The 25,192-nt window shown below is 58.5% G+C and overlaps 1 protein-coding gene across 4 annotated transcripts in view; it reads left to right on the top strand.

Moving 5' to 3' along the window:
- Positions 1-25,192, top strand: part of BSN (bassoon presynaptic cytomatrix protein) — an 86,430-nt gene that overhangs the window by 55,116 nt on the left and 6,122 nt on the right. For 3 of the 4 annotated variants that reach the window (XM_054077085.1, XM_054077083.1, XM_054077086.1), the window contains 2 exons: positions 17,217-17,651; positions 18,462-25,097. In XM_054077085.1, the coding sequence (XP_053933060.1) occupies positions 17,217-17,651; positions 18,462-25,097 (7,071 nt within the window). The remainder of the gene's footprint in view (positions 1-17,216; positions 17,652-18,461; positions 25,098-25,192) is intronic. The other variant, XM_054077084.1, reaches the window with a different exon arrangement.

Genomic DNA, 25,192 nt, shown 5'->3' with positions numbered 1-25,192 from the left:
GGCAGCCCTGGATGGATGGATGGATGGATGGAGAGATGGGAGCGAGAGGCGGGAGAGCAGCCCTGCGGAAAGGGATCAGGGGCTCTGGTCGATGGCAAGTGGAACACGAGCCAGGAGTGCCCTGGCAGCCACGAGGGCAACCGTGTCCTGGGATGCATCCAGCACGGCATCACCCACCAGGCAAGGGAGGGATGGTCCTGCTCTGCTTCGCACTGGGGCGCCCCACCTCGAGCACTGGGGGCAGCTTTGGGCAACCCAGGATAAAGAGGGTCTGAAGCTACCGGAGAGCATCCAGAGGAGAGCCCGGAGCTGGGGAAGGGTTCAGAGGGGAAGAGTGTGAGGACCGGCTGAAATCACTGGATCCGTTCAGCCTGGAGAAGAGGAGACTGAGGGGAGATCTCACTGCACTCTGCAGCTTCCTCACACAGGGAGGAGGAGGAGCAGGCGCTGAGCTCTTCTCTCTGGACCTGAGGGAATGGCAGGAAGCTGTGCCAGGGGAAGGTTAGGTTGGACATTAGGGAAAGGCTCTTTCCCCCGAGGGTGGTGGAGCACTGGAACAGCTCCCCAGGGAAGCAGTCACAGCGCCAAGGCTGACAGTATTCCAGCAGCATTTGGCCAACACCCTCAGCCACACGGTGTGGATGTTGGGGTGTCCTGTGCAGGGACAGGAGTTGGACGCAATGATCCTTGTGGGTGCCTTCCAACTTGGGACGTTCTATGATACTGCCCGGAGGTGCTGGATGAAAAGCCGAGCTGTGACCATCATCCCTTTCCTTGAGTCTCCCTGCAGCGCAGTGTAAACTCTGTGAGACAGTACCTTTCTCCTTGGTTGAAAGGGAAGCCTTGTACAATAAGTGTCGCTGGGGGCACCTGGGTTCCGCACGGCTGTGGTGCCTGGGACTCTGCAGAGCTGTGGTGCAACGTGGTGACTCCCACTGGGCGGTGTGGGTGGCAGCAAGAGCGAGCAGCATGAGCCGTGCCATCCCAGCCATTTGTTTTGAAATATAAAACCTCACGGCACGTCAAAAGCCAAAGGCTGACAGGACCAGGTGGTGCCCAAGTGGCTGGCTGCTTCCTCCTCCTGCTGGCCCGGTGCCGGGCTGCTGAGCTGGGGACATTGAATGGTACCAGCTGCACCAAGAAGAAATAGAAAAGCAAAATGGGAAATGAAAGCAAACTCCTTCTCTAAAGGAGAGCTGTGAGCCTGCACGGTTCTCTGAAGGGAAATTTTGAGTGACGTTTCATTCTTAACATGCTCCAGGCTTGGGGTGCGCCTATTAGTGCGGTCTGTGGGCACCTCACAGCCCTCTGCGCTTCAGCCACCCCTCGCCTCTCGAGGCACGAATCGAGGGGACCAGGTTGTGGAGGGTTAAAGGCTGCCTTTGGAGTAATTTTTCAGACGTTGATGTCAGGAGCTGGCTGGGAATGCATGATTAAACGCCTTTTTGGTTGACTTTTGCTCCGTAGTTGAAAGGGAAGTGTTCCACAGGGCTGGATTGGTTTCTGGAGCTGTGAAGGTGCCTGCCTGGCAGAAGCCCAGCTGCTAGAAACTGTTCTTGTTGTTATCTATTTATGCTTATTTTCTACTCTCCTGAAGGAGATCCTTGGGGTGGCTCCTGGGGACCGGCATCCTGGCGTGCAGAGAGTTGGGTAACAAGCCTTTACAGGCACTTTGACCCACCCAGGGGTTCAGCTGCTTTTTTATCGGTTTGAAAGCCTTTGCATCCCTGCTGTGCTGGCGCCCAGGCTCTTCATTCTCGTGGACTCCAACTTCCTCCGCCTGCATTTTATCCCCAGAGTGCGAGAGGGAAAGACACATCCCAGCATTTCCTGCTTCCCCGTTGGTTTCCCACATTTCAGTGAACCTGTTCAGTGCAGAACATCATCTCTGCCCCTGCCATTTAAACTGAAACAGCTTCATTTTCCTGTGCATCTGTTATTTTTTTTGCTATAAAATGTGCACAGCAGGAGCTGCTCTGTCGGGCAGAGCGAAAGCTGCGCTGCAGCATCCTGGCTGCTGACACGGGGTTTAGAAAGGCTGATGCTTCCATAGCCTCATTTTTCACACGAGGCTGTAAACCACCTCCTTTCCAGTAATCAGAAGTTTAGGAGGGATTAGCAAGGAGGTGCAGTTATTAACGTAAGTGATTGTAATTATAAGCGAAGGCATTAACATAGATGCTCGTGCTTGGTCCTACAACGATTGCACGTGTTTCCAGCTTTGATTTTTCTCCGTTTCTGCTCCCACGAGGCGGTGGGAAGGCCTGTCCGGCACACATTGGCACTTGCAAGGCAGTGCCCGTGTTTGGGGCCGGGGCAGTCCCATCACAAGGGAGCCAGGGTGCGGTACGGGCTGTGCTGGGAGGTGTCACGGGGCAGGTGGGGGTTCACCCCATCTTCTCAGCGTACACTGCGGTCCCAGCTCGGGGCTGCCGCTGCCAGACAGGACCCACGTGCTGCTGTCACGGTCCCCAGCTCTGCAGGGCTCGGGGCGGAGGAAGAGCCAGGGTGCTCTCTAGAGCATCTCCTGCCTTTCAGCCAGGGCAGATCTTGGGCGGCTGCCCTGGGAGACTCAGCCATGCAGAAACCCACAGCGGCATCGGGAGAGGGAGCGATCCCAGCTCCCCCAGCCCCGCAGGCGGGAGGCAGCGGAGCCAAAGCACCTTCTGGCCAGAGCTGAAAGCCTCTGTGAGGGCTCTGCCTCCCTTTGCCGAGGATTATTTCAGTTCTGTTTGTGCCTCACCGAGCCGGTGCTGAGCCAACGCCAGCTGTCCCTGCTGAGCGGTGTTTGGGATGCGGGACAGGCTGCTGCGGCCGTAGGGCCCCCCTGGCGAACCCCTGAGTCGCCTCAAAGCTCATCCTGGCTCCGACCGTCAAAATGCACCAAACCCCCACAGCAGAGCATGGGGCTTTGTTTCAAAAGCCTTCTCCTCGCTTCTGCTTTGCCTCCTTATCTTCCCACTGCCATCTGCTCCGCCTGCTAAAATAAGGCAGCGACTGTGGACGAGGTGTGCTGTGCTCAGGGAGCCCCACGCCGCCCTGCCCGGGCTGTCCCAGCGCCGGCTCGGCGTGACGGCTCAGCACGTGGAGACCTTCCGCTGGGCATCTTCTGCTGTGGCCCAGGGGAAGCTGGGGGTAGGGTCTGTCCCCACCGGTTTCAGGTTTATCTCTCCACGGCAGCAGAGAGAGCGGTGCCCACCAAAAGTGTCTGCTTGCGTTGACTCCCCACCCTGGAGATGCTCAACTCTCCTGGGGCAGTGACTCGCTGAGACCGGCCACCCAAGTTTTAGACATTTAGGTGGGCCTTGAGGAGACGGACTTGGGCTGCTGGTGGAGGAGAAGCTCACCATGAGCCAGCAACGTGCGCTTGCAGTTGAGAAAGCCAACCGTGTCCTGGGCTGGATCCAAAGCAGTGGCACCAGCAGGGTGAGGGAGAGGATTCTGCTCTGCTCTGGTGAGACCTCACCTGGAGCCCTGCATCCAGTTCTGGAGTCCTCAGCACAGAAAGGACATGGAGCTGTTGGAGTGAGTCCAGAGGAGGCCATGGAGATGATCCAAAGGCTGGAGCACCTCCTGCACAAGGCAACGGATGGGGTGGGCCGGATATCGGTCAGTCCCCGCAGCAGAAGTGGTAGAGCGAGGTCCAACATCACTTTTTATGCTTTCCCCAAAGCAAAGCCAAGAACAAAGATGAGTTTGGGTAATGGGGAGGTTTTGCAGAGTAGGCCTGGAGATCTCGATAGCCTTGAGTTATTTGAAGCAAAGAGCACAACACTGGAACCTAGAGGGATGATTGGGGAAGATGGAGACTCCTTTGGAAGGGACAAGAGAGCTCTTTTAATGTAGAGATCTGCTTTGGGATCTTCAGATTGTATCTCTGAATGCACTGTGGATTTCTGTGCCACGGCTAGAAGCATTTGGCCGTTATTTGAGCCAGGATTGGGATGTCACTAGCAGGCGGTCTCTGATCGCTGATGCGAGTTTTTACTTACTTTGATTAGGATATTTTTAATTGTTTGGAGCACAAAGAGCACCTGGTTGCCAAACCTGCTGAAGTGGAAAAGTGTTGATGTCAGTGGGCTTTGGTTGTCTTGGAGAACAAATATTCTTAAAAAAACCCTAGTTTGGCAAAGGAATGAGGTGTTGGCTTGGGAATAACCCCTGAAATGTGGCTGTAAGGGTAGGACCCGTGCTGTGGGTTTGCTCCTGGCTCCGTCTTAGCTGAGGCCACGTCCTGGCTCAAGAGCTGGACCGCCCGGGATGAGCGTGGCCAAGTGCCAGCCCATCGCTCCCGGGCTGGGGCGAGAGGTCTGCCGGGAAGGAGCCCCCGCGCTGCTCCAACAGGGCTCGCTGGCTGGCAGGGAGCTGTGAAATTCCCAGCTTTACATAATTTTCCTGATTTACTCAGAGCTGTTAAGCATGACCAACAGTCATCTGTTTGCCGAGAGCAAATAGGACAGCGGGAAAAGGAGCACAAACGAGAGTGAGGCAGCAATGCTTTTAACCAGTCTGGGTTCTTCTACAGGCTGGAAGTTGGATGGGTGCTGCCAGCCTGCAGAGGAGCAGGATTCTGCAGTGGCTCCGAGCTGCTCCTGAAGTGGAGCTTCTTAAATTATTTAAAAGGTTCACATGAGGTGGTTCTGCCTCTGACTTCAGGGACCCAAGAGGTCCCACAGGCATCTGTCTGTGCAGGAAGGACAGCTCAGGGCGGACATGCGTTCACAGATGCGATTTAAACAAGGAGGGGATTCTTCCCCTCTACTTGGCTCTCATGAGACCTCACCTGGAGCCCTGCATCCAGTTCTTCAGCCTCAGCACAGGAAGGACATGGAGCTGTTGGAGTGAGTCCAGAGGAGGCCACAGAGATGATCTGAGGGCTGGAGCACCTCCAGCATGAGGACAGGCTGAGAGAGTTGGCTTTATTCAGCCTGGAGCAGAGAAGGCTCCGTGGAGACCTTAGAGCAGCTTCCAGTAGGGAAAGGGACTCCAGGAGAGCTGGGGAGGGGCTCTGGGTCAGGGAGTGCAGCGACAGGGCAAGGGGAACGGTTTTGAGCTGAAAGAGGGGAGATTGAGATAAGATTTTGGGAATAAATGTTCTCCTGTGAGGGCGGGGACCCCCTGGCCCAGGCTGCCCAGAGCAGTGGTGGCTGCCCCATCCCTGGAGGGGTTCCAGGCCAGGTTGGATGGGGCTTGGAGCCCCGGATCCAGTGGGAGGTGTCCCTGCCCATGGCAGGGGGTGCGACTGGATGGGCTTTGAGGTCCCTTCCAACCCAAACCACTCCATGATTCTATGATTCAGTGATTCTAGGATCATGAAATAGGTTCAAACCCCACTTGCTTCTGGTTTGGGGATGAGGGGACGGGGTACTGAATCGCTTATAGTGGGAAGGAAGCTGAAAGCTCTTGAAGATGCAGCCTTTCTTCTGGTTTGGAAGTGAGTGGTGCTGCCTGAGAGACACTTGGGGCTCTTTGCAATTTAAAAAATAGCAATCAGACAGCTTGAATCTGCTTTTATCAGATGCCGAAAATTACTAGTTGGATGGTTGGATATTTTAGTCAACACCAGTGCCTATGAAAAACCAAGGTTTTGATTAAATCAGACTTCTATGATAAGCTTAGCTTTTCTTGGATTTTTTCTGTTCTGTTGGAAATAGGAATAGAATATTATGTTGTTTCCTGCAGAGTTTGGCCAGATTTCTCTTCACAAGTATTATCTTGCTGAAAACTTGAAATCCTCCGCATACAGGTTTCAGCGCCTCCTGAAGAGAAATTTCATCAATCGTGCATGTGAAATAGTGGCGCGGCCACGGGAAATGCCTTACACCCACGCGGTGCCAGTGCACCTGCGGGAATTCGGATCAGTGGCGGCAGGGCAGGGGCTGCGCTGGACCCACCGTGTGTCTCCTGGGAGTTATTGCAGGGTTCTTATTATGCAGGAGGTGTTTGGAGATCTCCTGCCGCTGTTAACCTTGGCTGAGAAATACATCTCGATAATGGGAGCTGTTAAAGATAAGGCTGGCTGGCAGGCTGATAAATCTCGTTAAGGAGTACTACATCACGGAGTAAATTACAATGCACGGCCGGATCGATTCAAACAAAAATGAACAATATATTACTTCTTTATCGGTAAGGGGAAAATAGACGTCTGTCTGTGCTGGTGGTGTTTAGAGCTGAGTCACAGTGAGGGTGGGGTTGTCCAGATGAGTTGTGGCTGCTCCATCTCTGGAGGTGTTCAAGGCCGGGTTGAATGGGTCTTGAAGCAACGGGATCCAGTGGAAGGTGCTTCAGCCCTTGGATCATCTCTGTGGCCTCCTCTGGACTCACCCCAACAGCTCCATGTCCTTCCTGTGCTGAGGATTCCAGAGCTGGATGCAGGGCTCCAGGTGGGGTCTCGCCAGAGCCCTCCTCATGGCAGGGGTTTGGAACTGGATGGGCTCTCAGGTCCCTTCCAACCCAAACCATTCTGATTCTGAGTTGTCAGAACTCAGAGCGGGGTCCTTGGGGAGGGTGCGCTGCTCTGCCTGTGGGCAAGAGCGGGCAGGGAGTAGAGACGTGGTGGAGGACAAGAGCCGCATCCCTCTCTTTTGTGTTAAATGATGGTCATTGCTGTCTGGCCTATAGCAACCATAAATGATCCAGACGGCTTTATAAATGTCACATTGGAGCAAAGTGGGAAAATTGGAGCTTGTCTTCCCTGGGACAGCCGTAGCTAATCTTTGAAAACCAGACCAAACCCTCTGCTGCTGAATTTTATTGTGAAGGGGAAATCTTCTTAATTCTTCATCCATTTGGATCCAGTCTCTCAGAACTGAGCTGGTGGTTAATTTGGCTCTTTCTCAGAGATAAAACAGAAAGAAATAGTAAGGCTCAGTGAAAAGGAAAACGAAGAGCACTTCCGCATGTGATGGTTGCCCTCTCGTTCCTCCTATTTTCTTAGTCTTTGCGGTTTTCCTTTTCCCACAATACACAAGTGCTGTGCTCACGCGTTTCCTCCTGCGATGGCACCCGCAGGTGCCCACCCTGGATGTGTTGTGTCTCCTCCTTCTTGGAAAAGATGCTCAATGCTGAGTCTGTCCCAGGACAAGGAAAGCTCCACCTCCACCTGCTCACCGCCAAAGGGGACATCTGGTACTGGTCAAGGTAACACAAGGTTTGTGGGGGTAGCCAATGCCCATGAAAAAAAAGGAGGACATCCAGATTGGAAATAATAACAGAGATATATTAGTATCATTTTGCAACATTGTGAAATCAAGACTGTGTTTATCTGAACCGAAGTGCTGAGGAATGAGCTGGGTGGAAGGTGGTGAGTGAACTTGTTGGGTCAGAATGAGGATGGCCGTTCCTGGTGGTCACTTCCAGCCCCAAAACTAGTCTTTTCTTCTTTGGGTAGCAACACAAAGGATGTCGCATGTCCCACCTCGGGGTAGTGGGCTTTCATGTCTCACCTCCTTGCCATCTCTAGGCAATTCTGCTTGTGTTCATCTCTACCACCATGTCCATGCTGGGAGCTGGTGTCCCTGCTTCCCGTTCCTGGTTTATCGCTGGCTGTATTATTGCAGAGTTAGCGCAGGGACATCGATGCTCAGCAGGCCCTTCCCAGGGCGGTGGATGCTCACCCGCAGCCTGGGAATTAGTCCCGTGGCTTTTAGATGAGCCAAAAGCAGACAAGTGCTCTCCTCAATATCCTACTGATTTTTTTTTAACTGTGTTTTTTTTAATCAACTGAACTGAAAGGAAATATGTTGAGTGGGGAGGGACGTCTATATATACCCTGCACCAGCACCGGTTTCCAAATTTTGGACAGCTGTGTACCCTTTTTTAGCAGCCCCTTCACACAGCCCACACGGCACCCAGGCTCTCACAATTCGGCTCGTTTGGAAATACACTTCCTTGATTGCAAAATAGTTTCAATCCGTTGACTGAGAAATATTCTTGCCGTTGTAAAAGATTCTTTTTGAAGCTCCAGAAATACAGAAGGTGCTTTCTGCCACAGCAGCTGCCCTGGTTTGGGAGGCGATGGGAGATGGGCAGGATGAGCTGGGGGAGCCACGACCGCACAAGGATGCGGGTGCTGAGGTGCTCGGGTGCTGGGCTCTGCCCGGAGCTGCTGGCCATCGGAGCCTTGGCTGGATGCCAGAACTGAGAGGGCTTATTCTGGGGTTCTGGCTGGGTGATCCAGACCAGGTACCCTCCCGGCCCTTTGAGTCTGGCGTTTCAAGGTGAGTTTGTTTCCCACCTCTGTGGAATGAAATCATTTGGTCCCAACAGAATCACAGACTCATGGAATGGTTTGGGTTGGAAGGGACATCAAAGCCCATCCAGTCCCACCCCTGCCATGGGCAGGGACACCTCCCACTGGATCCGGGGCTCCAAACCCCATCCAACCTGGCCTGGAACCCCTCCAGGGATGGGGCAGCCACCGCTGCTCTGGGCAACCCGGGCCAGGGCCTCCCCACCCTCAGGAAAACATTTCTCCCTAAGGTCTCGTCTCAATCTCCCCTTCTACATTTCAACTCTTCTACAGCCGCAGAGGCTCGTGCTGCTCTCTCCCTGCTGTGGTGGTGTCACCAGCCCGGCCAGCGGCTGCTGCAGTGGAATAAGCTGGACTTGGCAAGAGCACCGTAGTTCCTCGAAGGCGAGTGGAGGGGCGCGTTGCTTATTACTCATCAGTCAAAGAATTGCCGCTGGAATAATCCTCTGTGGGCTCTGCGGTGTGTGGGACTGCAGGGTGGGAGGCACCACGGGGCTGTTCCTCTGAGAGGGGCTGGGTGGCAGGACAGGAGCCTCCTGCTCCCGGTCTGCTCTGGGTAGTCTTGGCCAGCGGCTGCGTGCAAAGGGTGGGAGTGCTGGTGTGAGACACGCGTCTCTCCTGCAGCTGCTGTGGATCCTGGGAGCTGACGCTGCCCGTGTCCTTCCCTCCTGGCCCAGCACTTGGCCATCACGTGCGGCTTGTCCCATCTCTTGCTGTGTCTCTTTTCCAACTGGGAAGAGTCCAGGCACAGAGAAGAAGAGGGATGGAGCGGAGCAGATGGAGGCAGAAGGGCTCTGCAACGCAGAGCTCATCGCACCAAGCTCATTACCCTGTGCTGCCTTTAATCACATTATTGTGGTGTGAAGGCCACCGATACATCACCCACATCTAAAATAGAGCTGGGGAGGGGCTGTCGGCTCCGTCAGGCTGAGAAAGGCCGCAGGAACAGATAAGAATAGGCTGATGCTGGAAAGCACATCACTGGGTTGCTTAGTCAAGTGCTATATTTAGGAAGGGATTGAAATAACCGTGGTGGTTTTCATCGGGGCTGATCTGTGAGCCCTGGTTGCACTGATACTTGCCCAGTTAATGGTAATGAAATCAATTAGCACAGAGCGGTTGGCAGCCAAGAAAACTCGGCTGCGGGCAGCATGCGCGGTGCCCTCACTGCCTGTCCCTGCAGACCCTCCCCGGCTTTCTGCTGTGGGAGTGCCGGCTCTTCGCTGCGCTGCCTGCAGCGGCACCAGGAGGGATGCACAGCGGCTCCTGGGGGAGCCCCCAGCCCTCCTCGCTGCCCGCACTGGGCAGCTGTCGGCACGTGGCTGGCTGGGCTCTGGAAACACAACCTGCCCCGCTGAATGGTGTTTGAGTTGCATTGAGAGCTCCCTTTTTTTTTTTTATAGATTATATATATAAATATATGCATAAACTTCCAAAGCAGCACACGTGTGCCAGCACAAATGCAGTCAGCCCTGGTTTTGGAGGTGGTGGAAGGTGGGCAGGATGAGCTGGGGGAGCCTGGCTCGTGGCTGCGGCCACCCAAGGGTGCGGGTGCTGAGCTGCTCTGGCGCTGGGCGCTGCGGGGGCTGCGGCCGTGGGTGCTTTGGCTGCAGCAGGAGTTGGAGGATTCATTCTGGAGTCTTGGGTGGACAGTCCAGACAGAGTGCCCTCCTGCTTATCTTATCTTATATCTGGTATATAAACTTCCACAGCAGCACGCCTGTGCCGCATAAATGCAGTCAACAAGCACAGGCAGCTCTGCATCTCGGGGGGATTTTGAGGGCGTTTTTAGGGGAAAAAAGGCACAATTGAGGCAATAGCCCATCCTGCCCTGCCCTGTCCCTGCATCTCTCTCCTCCTGGTGCCAATGCCACCAGAACCCCCCTCGGCCTCTTTCCACCAGCAGCACAGCTCTGGCGAGCATCTTCTGTGTTTGTTCCATCTCTCCTGATCTCTGGCGCTTCCGCTGTTTCCTCGCCCTCGTCTCAAATCCCATCACTGCCTGAGCCTCCTCGCAGAGATGAGCGCTGGGTGGAGGTAAAACCAGGCCCATCGTTATTTGCTGATGGCACACGAGGTTGAAAATGTGCTTTGTGAACGCACTGTGGTCGGCGCTTTGATGTGCCTCCTCGCCTCCATAGGAGAGCATCCTGGAAGAGCGGGTTGGTATGGGTTAGCACGCTCCCAGCTCAGTCGGAGGGGTTTGGCAGATGTGTGTGGTGCCTCCTGGTGCACGGAGGTGGTTTGGAGGGGCTCGGGAGAGTTGAGCTGTGAGTATGGGTGAAACCGAGGGGGGAGCAAACATCAGCCAGCGCTGAGGCAGCAGCATCTGAAATGGATGAGCACCGGGGATTGACTGGGGAGGCTGCTGGGCGAGAGAGCGGCTGTGCGGAGGGGAGGGCGCGGGGCGATCAGAGGATGGAGAACCTGCCAGCCGCACCCCAGCACTGCCCGAGGTGGGTCTGAAACAGCCCTCGCATCTGGTGATCAAGCAGAATTCAATCTGTTTAAAACTGTGCTAAACCCTGTCCCCGGTACGGATGGTGCCTGAAGGGGCTCCAAGAAAGCTGGGGAGGGGCTGTTTGCAAAGGCTCGTGGTGACAGGATGAGGGGCGATGGGTGTAAACTGGAGAGGGGCAGAGTTAGACTGGACATGAGGAGGAATTTCTTCACGCTGAGGGTGGGGAGGTCCCGGCCCAGGGTGCCCAGAACAGTGGGGGCTGCCCCATCCCTGGAGGGGTTCCAGGCCAGGTTGGATGGAGCTCGGAGCAACCGGACCCAGTGTCTCTGCCCATGGCAGGGGGTGGGAATGGATATGCTTTAAGGTCCCTTCCAACCCAAATAATTCAATGATTCTATGTCAGGCTTGTGGTGTTCTCAGCACCAGGGTGCTGAGTGCTATTTATCGATTATTTCTAGCTCTGAGCAGCAGGGTGCTGAGTGCCCAGGCGATGGGAGCGTGTGGTGCTCTGCGGGAGGGCACGTCAGAGGTGCCTGTATGTCAGGAGCCCTCCTAAGTGGGAGGTTTCCTGCAAGCAAGGCTGAGAGGAGTGCTTGAGAAGTGATTTTATGAGGTTCTTGTTAAATTGGATCTTGATTCAGATACCAGAAGTGTTTTCCGTGTTTTGCAGGCACCCATCTGTCCCAGCGCCGAGCCCGGCACAGGCCTTGTCAGCAAATAAATGAAATATTCTTGTGAGCTTCACCACCCTTACTGCCGGGAGATGAGATCTGGCTCACGAGATCCTTATACCTCATGCTGCTTATCTTATTTTGTACAGAGTTTTGTGCTGGTGTTTCAGTAGATATCATTTTGATTGTGTAAAATTATACCGTAGAATATCAAGAACTGGGCAGAGCGGCGGGGATGATGTTGCAGGGAGTGCTGGGAGGAAAAGCACGGCCGTGCGTCTGCCAGGAGCTGGAGAGGTTGCATCCAGGGCCTCGGGAGTCACAGGAACGGTGGGACTGGCATCCAGGAGCTAACTGGGGAAGCTGGGAAGGCTCTGGGGAAGCTGGGAAGCCTCCAGCATCACCAGCTTCCACCGAGGCTCTCAGACCTGTGGGGTTCATGAGCAGCCGTGATGCTGAAGCTCGCTGGCTCCATCATTAAAAGCAAACCCCAGTGGCGCTGGGGGATTCAGCATTTAATTAACTTGCCAAGCAATACAGTTGACCAAAATTACATGGGAAGACTTCTATTTTAGTTAATTACAGTTTTGTTCTTGCCCATTAGTAAATTAAAACAATTGCAGGGTAAAAGGCGGCAGGGGCTGGCAAGCGTGGCTGTGGCCACCCACCAGCAGGTGCCAGAGCTCAGGGGGATCCCGCGGCACCCCCCTGCATGTGGACCCCAACTACACCGACCCTGCACCCCATCCTGCGTGAGACCTGGGCTCCCCGGTGGGCAGGGATGCTCAGGAGGGAGGGCAGCTCGGCAATCGCCACCCCTTCAGCGAAGCCTGCATTCTGCATCCTGCATCTCTGAATGCCGCTGCCTTGGTGTGCAATTAAACCCCGGCATCATCATTACTGCTTGGATGCGATGCCCTGAGCGCAGCCGCCCGCTCGCAGTCGCTGGCCAGGGCTGCCCCGCACCCCGGGCTCCATCCTGCACCGTTTCTCTCTTTGGAAACCTCCTTTTCCTGTAACGGCTCTGCAAATCCTGGTGGTTTGGTGGCGAGGAAGGCTGGGAGGTGAGGAGTCAGGGCAGTGACCCTCCTGGGGGGTGTAAGTTGATAACCTGGTGCCTTCGCCCCCTGCCTGCCCAGCTGGCTGCTTTCCAGCGCTCCCCGCCGTGCCAGCGCCTCTTCATTTAAGATGGTATCACAGGCATGCTTTGGTTTCATCCCTCTTTTTAATTATTGATGCTTTCCTTCGCCTGGAGCCCACTTGGCATCCTGGCGGCGTTGCCCATGTGCTGCTGCCCATGTTCCCTGTGCGCCGCAGTCCTCGCCGGCCCCAGCTGCCCATCGCCTGGGCTCCGTGCGCTTACACCCCCCGTGCCCACCTTGGGCAGGAGACTGGAGCGTCGAGCAGCCCTCATCCCCATCCTGGTCAGGGCCCTGGTTTCCAGCATCTTTAAGCATGGAGACTCAGACAGGCGCTGCCGTGCCTTGGCCGTAAGCTCCTTACCCGCTTACCGCCCCGGCAAGGGGCACCCAGTCTTCCTGGGCCTCTGACAGTTTGGATGTTAAAACACTAAATACAGCCTAATTATTATTATCTTCATGGGATCTGGTTAATCGTGATGGGGATTTGCAAGCTGTTAGCAAGTCAGCCGGGTGTCGAATGTTTGCATTTTTCTCAGGGGCCACTTAATCCCGTTGGCTGGAAAATGCCGGTGATGGCACTCTGCAGACGGGGCAGCTGCTCCAGAGCCGATTTCTGGGATGGAGCAGAGCTGCTGCAGGAAAACCAAACCCGGAGCCGATAACACTGCAGGACCGCGGAAGGGACAGGTTGTTTGTCACCAGTAGAGCGTGGGGCGCTGGCTGCAAGACGCCTCAGACACAGCATCTTTGCTGAGCCTCGGGTTTAAGCGTCCAGCAGCATAACACAGGTGATACCTGGTGATAGTGGGGCTGCAGAGGGCTCTTAAAGACAGCATCTGAGAGCTTGGAGAGGTTTGCCAGAGATGTTCCTGCTGTGCACGGGCAGCTTTGCGAGCGTCCACCTCCCTGCAGCTGCTGTGGGCAGGATTTCACACCCCGCCGGGCACATGCAGGAGCCGGGCACTTGCAGCTCCCGCTGCTGGAGGCGTTCACTACAGCGAGCGCTGCGATGTGATAGCAAATGCTGCGCTGGCTGCTGCGGTGCAGACTGTGCTCGCAGCGAATGCGCAGCTCCACACGGCGCCGCCTGATGATGAGGCTGGGGCTTCTTCTCCCACCGCTGGGAAGATTCAGTTCCCTCTCCGCTGGTTTTCTGCCATCCGAGACTGTAATGGCATTGTGGTTTTCCACAGGGATTCAAATTAAAGTGCAGGGTGCTGGGCTGTCTCTTGCAGCTGAGAAACCAATCGGGTCCTGGGCTGGATCCAAAGCAGTGGGACCAGCAGGGTGAGGGAGAGGATTTTGCCCCTCTGCTCCGCTCTGGTGAGACCTCACCTGGAGCCCTGCATCCAGTTCTGGAGTCCTCAGCACAGGAAGGACATGGAGCTGTTGGAGCGAGTCCAGAGGAGGCCACGGAGATGATCCAAGGGCTGGAGCACCTCCAGCATGAGGACAGGCTGAGAGAGTTGGCTTTATTCAGCCTGGAGAAGAGACGGCTCCATGGAGACCTTATAGCAGCTTCCAGTAGGGAAAGGGGCTCTTGGTCAGGGAGTGCAGGGATAAGATGAGTGGGAACGGTTTTGAGCTGAAAGAGGGGAGATTGTCATGAGATCTTGGGAAGAAATGTTTTGCTGTGAGGGTGGGGAGGCCCTGGCCCAGGTTGCCCAGAGCAGTGGTGGCTGCCCCATCCCTGGAGGGGTTCCAGGCCAGGTTGGATGGAGCTTGGAGCCCCTGATCCAGTGGGAGGTGTCCCTGCCCATGGCAGGGGGTGCGACTGGATGGGCTTTGAGGTCCTTTACAACCCAAATCATCTTATGATTCTATGATTAAAACCAAAATATTAGCAAGGCTGGAGTTGAAGAGAACTGGTGATGCTGAGGTGAAGTGGGAGAGTGTGTGAAATCCCTGTGTTGTAGCTCTCTAGAAGGGCAAAAGCAGCTCTGCCCATCCCCTCATCGTGAGCTTCCCAACGTGCATGGTGGGACATCATAAGTGCCCCCTCCAGGCTGCGTGGTAAGCGCCTGGGTGTGGCGGGGTGGGTTGTTCAAGGTGAGTTGATCTTCTCTGGTTCCTGCAGGACCAGGCTGGGACCTGGCACGATGCAGGAGTGGCGGAGAGGGCCAGGCAGGAGCTGAGTGCTGCCCCAGTACAGGCCGCCCATCCCCTGGGCATCACGCCTCCCCGTCTCCGCTGGCACTGGGGAGGGAGCTGCGGCGAAGAGAAACAGGATTCTTGAGAGAAAAATGAAAAGCTCTGCCATGAGGCAGGGATCGAATTTGTGTCACGCAGTCCCATTTCCTTCTGCAGTCTGAAGTAATTACACAGCAGAGCGGGGCGAGGAGATCTGATTCGGAGGCGCAGTGAGGAGAGCAACTTCTGTAATAAAAGAAGACAAATGCAATCATTAAGATAGAATAGGCTGCTGTTGCCCATTAATTAGACTTTCTCTTTGATTAAGCGGTAATTAAATATTACCATGCTGAAAGGGATTTTTTTTATGGCACTCTGAATCCTACTGTGTTCCTAAGATGTTTGTGTGACGAAGGGGCAGAGGGCAGGGGCTGCTGTGCCGAGGTGGGGGTGGCAGGAAGGACATTGCACACCTCCCCCGTGGAAGCCGTCGCTCCTCCCCGAGAGCGCGGGATGGGTGGCTGCTCCTGGCCCAGGCTGCTGTGTGAGCAAAGAGGGGTCTGGGGAAGCCCACTGCTCCTGGCCACCAGCAGCTGCAGAGCGTCGCCAGTGTCTCAGCAAAACGTGGGGACTCGTGGGTGCCGAGTGCGGGAGCCAGGCTGCGACGCTGCTGCCATCTCACAGGTTTGGGGTTTGGAGCCCTAGAATAGAATTGTACAACCACATAGGTTGGAAAAGACCCATAAGATCGAGTCCATCTGCTAGCCAAGCACTGCTAAGCCCACCACTAAACCATGTCCCCATGTGCCACTTCTACACGTCTTTTGAACCCCTCCAGGGATGGAGATTCCACCACTTCCCCGGGCAGCCTCTGCCAGAGCTTGGCAACCCTTTTGGTGTAGAATTTTTTCCTAGTGTCCAATCTAGAGCTCTACTGGTGCAACTTGAGACTGTTTCCTCGGAGCCATTTTGGTGAACCTCATTTTCTCGTGGTCTCTGTGGCCCCAGGAGACGCGGCTGGCTTGCAGCCCCCATCCCAGACTGCTCCAGTTGAAGACCAAGACCACCTCGCTGACAGTGCTTCGACTGTCACCCCCAGCCACCCCCAAGGGTGGCCACCCGGAGCTTTGGGAGCACGGGATCGGCAAAAGAGGACGCTGTGAAGAAGGACTTGACGCATATCAGGCTGCTAGCAGCAAACCCAAAAAGGTTTAAGGTGATGAAACATCAAAAGGGAAGGAAATGTCAAGGCCCTATTCCTGGACATTCCTGGGCAGGTAAAAATAGCCCTTGGACGACCTGGTGGGGGGAAAGTGCTTCTGATCTCTAAATGCAGAGCCCCTGCCGTAGCCCCGCAGGCTCCCTGCCACTCACAGTCCTGCTTACGAGCTGCTTTTTCCAGGTCATAAAACGACAGCTCTTGCTGAGAATTTCACTAGACAAGATTTTCTTGTTCCTTTCCTGCACAGCATGTACTTTGGGTAATATCTTTGGGAAAATTTTGCCTGCTTGTGTACCCAGTATTTTCAGATAACCTAGAAAAAAAAAAAGATCCTTAAGTATTATGATTTGGCTATTAAACCTTTATTGTATCAAGGAAAACAAATCCGAGTGAGAGAGGAGCTGTATGGAGCCAGAGACGTGTTAAGCTGTGGTGGCAACCTGCCTTCATTGTTTAATTTCACTTAAAAGTGAGGGAATTTCATTTAAGAGCAAGTTCAAAGGAGACCACTGAGCTGATCCGAGGGCTGGAGCACCTCCTGTACGAGGACAGGCTGAGAGAGTTGGGGTTGTTCAGCCTGGAGAAGAGAAGGCTGTGGAGGCTTTAGAGCAGCTTCCGGTACGGAAAGGGGCTCCAGGAAAGCTGGGGAGGGGCTTTTGATCAGGGAATGCAGGGATAGGACGAGGGGGGATGGTTTTGAGCTGAAAGAGGGGAGATTGAGATGAGATCTTGGGGAGAAATGTTTTGCTGTTCAGGTGGGGAGGCCCTGGCCCAGGTTGCCCAGAGCAGTGGTGGCTGCCCCATCCCTGGAGGGGTTCCAGGCCAGGTTGGATGGAGCTTGGAGCCCCTGATCCAGTGGGAGGTGTCCCTGCCCATGGCAGTGTTGGGACTGGGTGGGCTTTGAGGTCCCTTCCCACCCAAGCCATTCCATGATTCTATGATTACAAATGAAACACTGGCAAGGCTGGAGATGAGGAGAGCTGGCGATGCTGATGTGATGTGAGTGTGAAATCCCAGTGTCGTAGCCATGGTCCCTCTGGCTGAACATCACTGAGGTCTGGACATGGCTAGGGGTACGGTTAGATTGGATGATTGGTCTCTTCTTCTAGATGGTTTGTAGGGCGCAGCTCCAACACCACACACCGCTCTGCAGCTCCACCAGTGTGTCAGTGCTTTCCTGCTCTCTGCTTGGCATCTCCAAAGCCGGTTACTTGGTTCGGGCAAGCTGAGTCCTTTGCACCATCACCGTGCATCCCATCAGCTGAACTTCTCAGTAAGGTCCCTACTGGGACGAAGCTCCCACAGTTTTAACAGCACTTTTCCTTTCTGTGTTTTGCAGAAGAACGAGTGGCTGTGCTTGAACTGCCAAACCCAGCGGCTGCTCGAAGGCAGCCTCGGCGACCCTGCCCCGATGCCGCTGCCTGCCCCAAAGCAGCCACCCACCGGCTCCCCGCGGCGCCAGCCGCCAGCCAGCAGCCAGCAGCAGCGAGCGCCCGCGCCAGTGCCCGCCGGGCCAGTGGCCCCCTCCGAGCCGCAGTCCTCGCCTGCCAGGAGCCTCCGGGCTGCTGAGCAGAGCAGGACCCCGAGCCCTGCCCCGGCGGAGAAGAAGCCCCCTGCGCCGGTGGAGGAAAAGCCGCTGCCCAAAGTTGCCCCGGAGCCTTCCAGAGCTCCTGAGAGCACCACGCCAAAGGGGAAGAGCGCAACCCCCAAGCCGGAGGTGGAGAGCAAGGAGAGCCGGGCACTCTCCGAGGCACCACGGGCGAAGGAGCAGGAGGTGGGTGAGCTTGCAGGGAGCATCCAGCTCCTCATGTCCCTGTCTGCTGGCCCTCCCAAAATCGAGTATGGTCAGTGCCGGCAGGTAACGGGCCCTGCCGGGAGCACCGGGACTGGGCACAACGGTGTTCTCTCCACAGCTCGGAGGCTTGTCCCCATGCTGCCCAATTGTAACATCAATTAAAACAGCCTGTTCGTTTCTGCTGGTGTCTAACGAGGATCCTGGGGCCACTCTGTTTCTGAAGGCGGCTTTGCAGGGCTGTTGATGAGGGAAATTAGAGTTCGTTAAAGGTGGCTGTTCCCACCGCCGGTGAAGCTCCTGTCCTATGGTGCCACCAGGGTGCAAGGGCAGCCCCGTCCCAGCCCCCATCACCAGCGCTCCCACTCCTCCCTGTGCAGGAAGGGCGCGGGGCCATCCGTGCCCCGAGGCTCGCGGCTGGGGCTCTGCATGGTGGGCAGCGAGAGAATCGATATTGCCATTAGGCAGCCTTCTCGTGTTGGTTATTGGGGGAGGTAATGCTCCCGGGCCAGGTTTTTGAAACGTATTTATGAGTCCCACAGTGCCTGCGCCCCTGGCGATGTTTGCTGTGCCCTGCCCTGCTCGCAGCACGCCCCGTCGCCCGCCTTCGTTAGCACACAGACATTGCTGAGCCGTGGCGGGCGCACGGGGCAGCCCCCAGCCTGGGTGCTGGGCCAGCTCCCAGCGCCGCCCTGACCTTCTGCGCCCTTCCCAGGGGAGGATTTGGGAGGAAGCGGGGTGGGGAGCGGCTCCGGAGGTGTCAGAGTTTGACGCTGCGCTCTCCCTTGCCAGCAGGATGGGAGCAAGCCTTACCCCCCGGACCTGTCCCGCAGCCCCCAGAGCCTGAGCGACACCGGCTACTCCTCCGATGGCATCTCCAGCTCGCAGAGCGAGATCACCGGCCTGGTGCAGCAGGAGGAGGAGAAGCTGAGCGGCACCGGGCTGGCCGGGCAGAGCCCCCCCAGCCCCTCCGAGCTCACCAAGCTGGAGAGCAGCATGCGGCCCCTCCTGGAAGGCCAGGGTGCCCCGCCGGAGCCTGCCGAGCGCGGCAAGGGGGAGCCACGGGATGAGCAGCGGCAGCGACAGCGGCCACGGTACCTCTCCATCACCCCAGAAGCCTTTGACTCAGACGAGGAGCTGGAAGACATCCTGGAGGAGGATGAGGACTCACTGGAGTGGGAGAACCAGCGGGAGCGGAGGGAGAGTGCAGAGTCCTCGGACGAGTTTGGCAGCAAGCTGCGGCACGACTACGTGGAGGACAGCAGCGAGGGGGGCTTCTCCCCGGTGCCCCCCAGGCCCACGGGCCGGGAAGCGGAGGTGAGTGATGAAGAGTTCATGCGGAGGCAGATCCTGGAGATGAGCGCAGAGGAGGACAACCTCGAGGAGGAGGAGGAGGAAGGCGGCTACGGACGCGCCAAGTACGGTGTCTCCAAAGCAGGGCAGAAAGCTGAGGCAGAGAAGGGAAAAGAGCCAACGTCGGCCAAGCGGCGCCTGCCACACAGCCCCGGCAGCCTGCACAAGGAGGAGAGGAAGGACCTGGAGGCAGCGGAGGATGACGACTTGAGCACAGCCCAGGGCGGGCTGCGACGCTTCAAGACCATCGAGCTCAACAGCACAACTGGCTACGGGCGGGAGATGGAGATGGGCCAGGAGGCAGACACCAGCCTGGACCGGGAGCCTGAGCTGGAGATGGAGAGCCTGACAGGCTCCCCCGAGGAGCGCTCCCGGGGCGAGTGCTCCTCCACCCTGCCAGCCACGACACCCAGCTACACCTCGGGCACCTCGCCCACCTCCATCTCCTCCCTGGAGGAGGACAGTGACAGCAGCCCCAGCCGCCGGCAGCGGCTGGAGGAGGTGAAGCAACAGAGGAAGGCTCGCCACCGTTCGCACGGCCCCTTGCTGCCCACCATCGAGGACTCGTCTGAGGAGGAGGAGCTGAGGGAGGAAGAGGAGCTACTGCGGGAGCAGGAGAAAATGCGAGAGGTGGAGCAGCAGCGCATTCGGAGCACAGCACGCAAGACCAAGCGTGACAAGGAGGAGTTGAGAGCCCAGCGGAGGAGGGAGCGCTCCAAAACACCCCCCAGCAACCTCTCCCCCATCGAGGATGCCTCTCCCACCGAGGAGCTGCGGCAGGCAGCGGAGATGGAGGAGCTGCACCGCTCCTCCTGCTCGGAGTACTCACCCTCCATTGACTCAGAGGCCGAGAGTTTCGACGCAGTGACCTCCAAGCTGTACAAGTCGGGCAGCGAGTACAACCTGCCCACCTTCATGTCGCTGTACTCCCCCACAGAGAAGGTGGAGAGCGGCCCCAGCCAGCCTGCCAGCAAGCCCCTCAAGAGCGCCGAGGAAGCCTACGAGGAAATGATGAGGAAGGCAGAGATGATGCAGAAGCAGCAGGTCCAGCAAGCTCAGCCAGCCGTTTCCTACAGCAGCACCTTCCAGCAGGTTGGCTACTGTGGCACCGAGGGCCCAAACGGCTTCGAGTACCAGTACACCGAGGAGTACCGGTACGACAGTGGCCCCACGCGCTCCTCCCAACCCGGCTATCCAAGCGCCCTGTCAAAGGCCGGAGGGGTGTATGAGGAGATCCTGCAGACCTCCAAGAACATCTCCAGGATGCACCAGTCCTCCTCCTTCGACCTGGCCCTCGAGCAGAGAGAGAAGGTGAAGGGGCCGGAGGAGACATACCCGGAGAAGCACTTCCTCAATGCCGAGAGTGCGTATGCTGACCTGATGAAGCAGAACGGTGGTCCCCTCACCCCGGGCACCAGTCCCACGCAGCTCTCCGCTCCTGTCTCCTTTTCTGCCTCCGACAGCAGCACAGCCAAGGCCATTCCCGACGTCCGCGTCACCCAGCATTTTGCAAAAGAGGGACAAGACGTGGCCAAGCTCCAGAGTGGCCCAGAAGCACCTGGCCTGGCGTCCAAGGCTGCAACCACTTCTTACGCCTACGGCAAAGGCACCATCACAGTGACGACAGCGGCGGGTGGCCCTGGGACTGCATTGCGGAGCTACGGCTCCCCAGCTCCAGAGGCCCCATCTGTACCCGGCAGAAGCTACAGTCCAGCCAAGAGCACTGTCAGCTACGGATCGCAGACAGAGGATGCCGGCAGAACCAAGGCGGTGGTGGAGATCAGCGTGCAGACAGGCAGAGAAAAGGTCCCAGCCGCCAGCGACAGCAAGCCCCCACCGCCCAAGATGTACCCCTTCTTCAAGAGCTCCAGCCCTCCGCTCTCACCCACCTCCCCCACACAGAGTCCCACCCGCACCGCCAAGGCCACGGCAGAGTTTTCCACGCAGACGCAGAGCCCCCTCCTCCCCTACGAGGGTCCCACTGACAGCCCCGCTGCCTCTTCCCCCATGGTGGCACAAGGGACGCAGACGCCACACCGGGCGGGCTCACCACGCCTGGCCCGGCAGCCCTCCTCGCAGGATGCCCCTTTCATGCTGATCACACTGGCAGCCGACGCGGCCAGCCAAACTAAGCCCACCAGCTCCGGCTCCTTGACATCTCCCACCACGTCTCCCACCAGGCCAAGCCGGCAGCTGCCAGCGCACGGCTACAGCCAGGCGCCGGAGCCGGAGCAGCCGCTGGGTGCCTACATCAGAGCACAGCCAGTGAAGGAGCACACCCAGAAAGCACCCGCCGTGACTTCGGCTGCCGACGGCATCACCGGGCTGTATGGCTGGGGAGCGCTACCTGCAGAAAACATCTCCCTCTGCCGCATCTCCTCCATCCCCGGCACATCCCGGGTCGAGCCGGGGCCCAAGGCACCAAGCACTAACGCTGTGGATTTACGGACCGCGCTGAAGTCTGCCCCCATCATCATCACAGACCAAGGCATGGATCTCACCTCCTTGGCCACCGAGGCTAGGAAATACTGCCTGACCTTGGACCACATCCCGAGCCGGCAGTCCACGGCCATCCAGCCCTTGATCATCAATCTCAATGCTCAGGAGCAGCCCCACGCCATCATCGCAGCAGCCAGCACTGCCGGTCTGGCCATCGCGTCCCCCATGCTCCTCTCGCAGCAGCCCAAGCAGCCTGTGGTCTATGGAGACCCTTTCCAGAGCCGGGTGGACTTTGGGCAGGGGACTGGGAGCCCGGTGTGCTTGGCGCAGGTGAAGCAGATGGAGCAGGGCGTCCACACAGCCACCGTCAGAGCCAGCGCGGCGTCCGGTGGCAAGCCGGAGCCCGCCGCTCCTGCCCAGACCAAGTTTGCAAGGTACAGCATACCAGGCCAGATGGTGAAGAAGGATGTGCTCGTCCCACAGGGCAGTGGCGCACAGAACGTCGGCGGCCTCCCACAGTCCTTCGCACCGGAGCCAAGCTCGGAGCTGTACCGGGCAGTGCCAGTGGAGCTAAAGAGCCAGAGCCCTCTCCTCGCGCTTGGCGGCAAGAAGTCCCAGGTGATGATGGTGCAGATGGAGGAGGCGGCGGCCGGCCCGGTGACCAAAGTGCTGAAAGAGGAACCCCCGACCAATGTGCTGGACCTCACGGGAGTGAAGCCGGAGAGCCAGGTGGCCTGCTGCGACGTGGTCTACAAGTTTCCCTTCGGTGGCAGCTGCACTGGTGCTTTCAATCCCACCTCAAAGATGCCAGAGAAGAAAGCCGGAGAGGCGCCGGTGCCCAGCCGGAAAGCCAGTGGACCCCTCTATGGCAGCAGAGAGCCAGAGCTGCCGGAGACCTTCCCCTACCGGGAGCAACCAGCCACAGCAAACGCGCTCTATGAGGAGCAGAAGTTTTATCCTACCGGCACCTTCGGCCGCCTTTATTCCTCCATGTCAGACACGAACCTCTCTGAAATTGGAATGAGCTACTACCCCATGAAGGGGGATCAGCCCTTCCCCTCCGCAGCGGGTGATGCTGCCGTGGACCTCAGCACCATGAAGCACTCCTACAGTGTGGGCTTTGCTGAGGGGGGTTACCTGGGCCAGGGGCTGCAGTATGGCTCCTTCTCCGACCTCCGCCAGCCGGCAGAGCTGCTGGGCCACCCGCTCCCCATGCGGAGGTACAGCTCGGCCTCCAACATCTATTCTGACTACCGTTTCTCACCCCGGGGTGACCTGACCAGCTTCCAGGAGTCCAGCCTGGCCCACTACAGTGCCACCACGGCACGCGAGATCAGCCGCATGTGTGCTGCCCTCAACTCCATGGACCACCAGTATGGGAGCCGGCATGCCAACGGCCCCGACCTGCTGCCCTACGGCCCCGGGGCTGGGCCGGGGACCGCGGTGGGGCTGGCGGCTCAGCAGCAGGGCCCCGCGCCCCCCAAGCCTGGCGGGATGTACAACCCCACCTTCCCCGAGGCGCGGCAAGGCTTCGGCAGCCTGGCACAGTACAATGTCCCCGGCGTCCGCCTGGGCGCCGTCCGACAGATGTTCCCTTCCACCGCCACCGTGCGCGCCGCCGACGGCATGATCTACTCCACCATCAACACGCCCATTGCCTCCACGCTGCCCATCACCACCCAGCCGGCCTCCGTGCTGCGGCCCATGCTGCGTGGCCTGTACAGACCCTACGGCCCGGGCGGTGTGGCGGCCGTCCCGCTCGCCAGCCTGGCCAGGCTGCCGGTTGTCACCCCCCGTGTGCCGCTGGCAGCGCAGGGCCTTTACCGCTACCCAGCTCCCAGCCGGGCAGCCCCCGTGGCCTCGATGGTGGAGACGCCCGTCTACCTGGGCAAGCCCGTCAGCACGGCGGCGGCGGGCACCTCTCCCGCTCCCAAAGCCCCTGCCGCCCCCGCCAGCGGCGTGCAGAGAGCAGAGCCGGCGGGGGCCGCGCCCCGTGTCGAGGCTCCGGCAGCACCAGCCGTCGGCAAGGAGAGCGGGCAAGCGGCCGCGGCACCCAAGGCACCGTCAGATGCATCTCAGCGGGAAGAGCGGGAGCGGGAGGAGGAGCGGCAGCGCAAGCAGCAGGAGCACGTGCTGCAGCTGGAGCGGGAGCGCGTGGAGCTGGAGAAGCTGCGGCAGCTGCGGCTGCAGGAGGAGTTGGAGCGGGAACGTGTGGAGCTGCAGAGGCACCGGGAGAAGGAGCAGCTGCTGGTGCAGCGGGAGCTGCAGGAACTGCAGTGCATCAAGCAGCAGGTGCTGCAGCAGCAGCAGGAGGAGCGGCACGCGCAGCTGGCGCTGCAGCGGGAGCAGCTCGCCCAGCAGCGTCTCCAGCTCGAGCACATCCACCAGCTCCAGCACCAGCTGCAGCAGCAGCTGGAGGAGCAGAAGCGGCAGAAGAGCACCTTCGCCGAGCCTGCCGCCCGCCCGCCCGAGGGGCCCGCCGAGCCGCCGCGGGGCCCGCCGCACAATGGGCAGGCATGGCCCCCGCCAGGCCAAGCGGCACCAGAGGGGCCCCCTGCCCTCCGCTACCCTGCGCCGCAGCGGCCACTCAGCAGCTCGGCCTCGGACATGTCGCTGCAAGCCGAGGAGTCCTGGGAGCCAGCCCGGGGCATCAAGAAGAGGAACTCGATGCCACGGCTGCGGGATGCCTATGAGAAGGAGGCGGTGCGGGAGGCCTTTGCGTCGAGGAAGACGGCAGACAGCAGCGTGCAGACAGATGAGGAGGACGGTGAGGAGCGGTACCTGCTGTCACGCCGGCGGCGGGTGCGTCGCAGCGCAGACTGCAGTGTGCAGACAGATGAGGAGGACAGCGGGGAGTGGGAGCAGCCTGTGCGCCGCCGGCGCTCCCGGCCCTCGCGGCACGCTGAGGCCAGCGGCGAGGGCAAGGCAGAGGGAGCAGCCCGCGGCACGGCCAGCGTGGGCATCCAGACCATCAGTGACTGCTCGGTGCAGACAGAGCCCGACCAGCTCCTCCACGTCTCCCCCTCCATCCACATCACCACCCATGACCCCCGCGTGGAGATCATCAAATACATCTCGGCCCCGGAGAAGACGCAGCGGGGTGAGAGCCTGGCCTGCCAGACGGAGCCAGAGCCGGCCCCGCAGCCCGGCGTCGTGGTCCCCCAGCTGACGGTGCCCACCACCATCCCGCCCTACTCCACCAACATCCAGATGGTGAGCACGGGCCCCCTGGACCCCCACGCCGTCCGGCAGCAGACCCTGGGCAAGTTCGAGAAGAAGAAACCGGATCCGCTGGAAATCGGCTACCAGTCCCATCTGCCGGCTGAGTCCCTGTCCCAGCTGGTGACCCGGCAGCCGCCCCGCTCTCCCCAGGTCCTCTACTCGCCTGTCTCCCCGCTCTCTCCCCATCGCCTCCTGGAGTCGTCCTTTGCCACCAGCGAGCGGCTGAACAAGGCTCACGTTCCCCCGCAGAAGCACTTCACCACCGACTCGGCCCAACGCCAGCAGACGCTGCCGCGCCCCATCAAGACTATGCAGCGCTCCCTCTCCGACCCCAAGCCCATCAGCCCCACCGCCGAGGAGGCCAGCAAGGACAGGTTTTCCCTCTACCAGCACCCGCTGCTCCCTAGCACCCAGGTATGTCAGCGTGGGCAGCAACCTTTCCCGTGGGGAACGGCTCCACGAGGCACCTCGGGACATTTTGGTTTCGTTAGCGCTGCGGCAATTAATAT

Source organism: Cuculus canorus, chromosome 11 (genome assembly GCF_017976375.1).
Source record: "Cuculus canorus isolate bCucCan1 chromosome 11, bCucCan1.pri, whole genome shotgun sequence".
NCBI classification, from domain to species: Eukaryota; Metazoa; Chordata; class Aves; order Cuculiformes; family Cuculidae; genus Cuculus; species Cuculus canorus.
The sequence above is the reverse complement of the archived record's forward strand: the minus strand, read 5'-3'. Positions and strand labels throughout refer to the sequence as shown.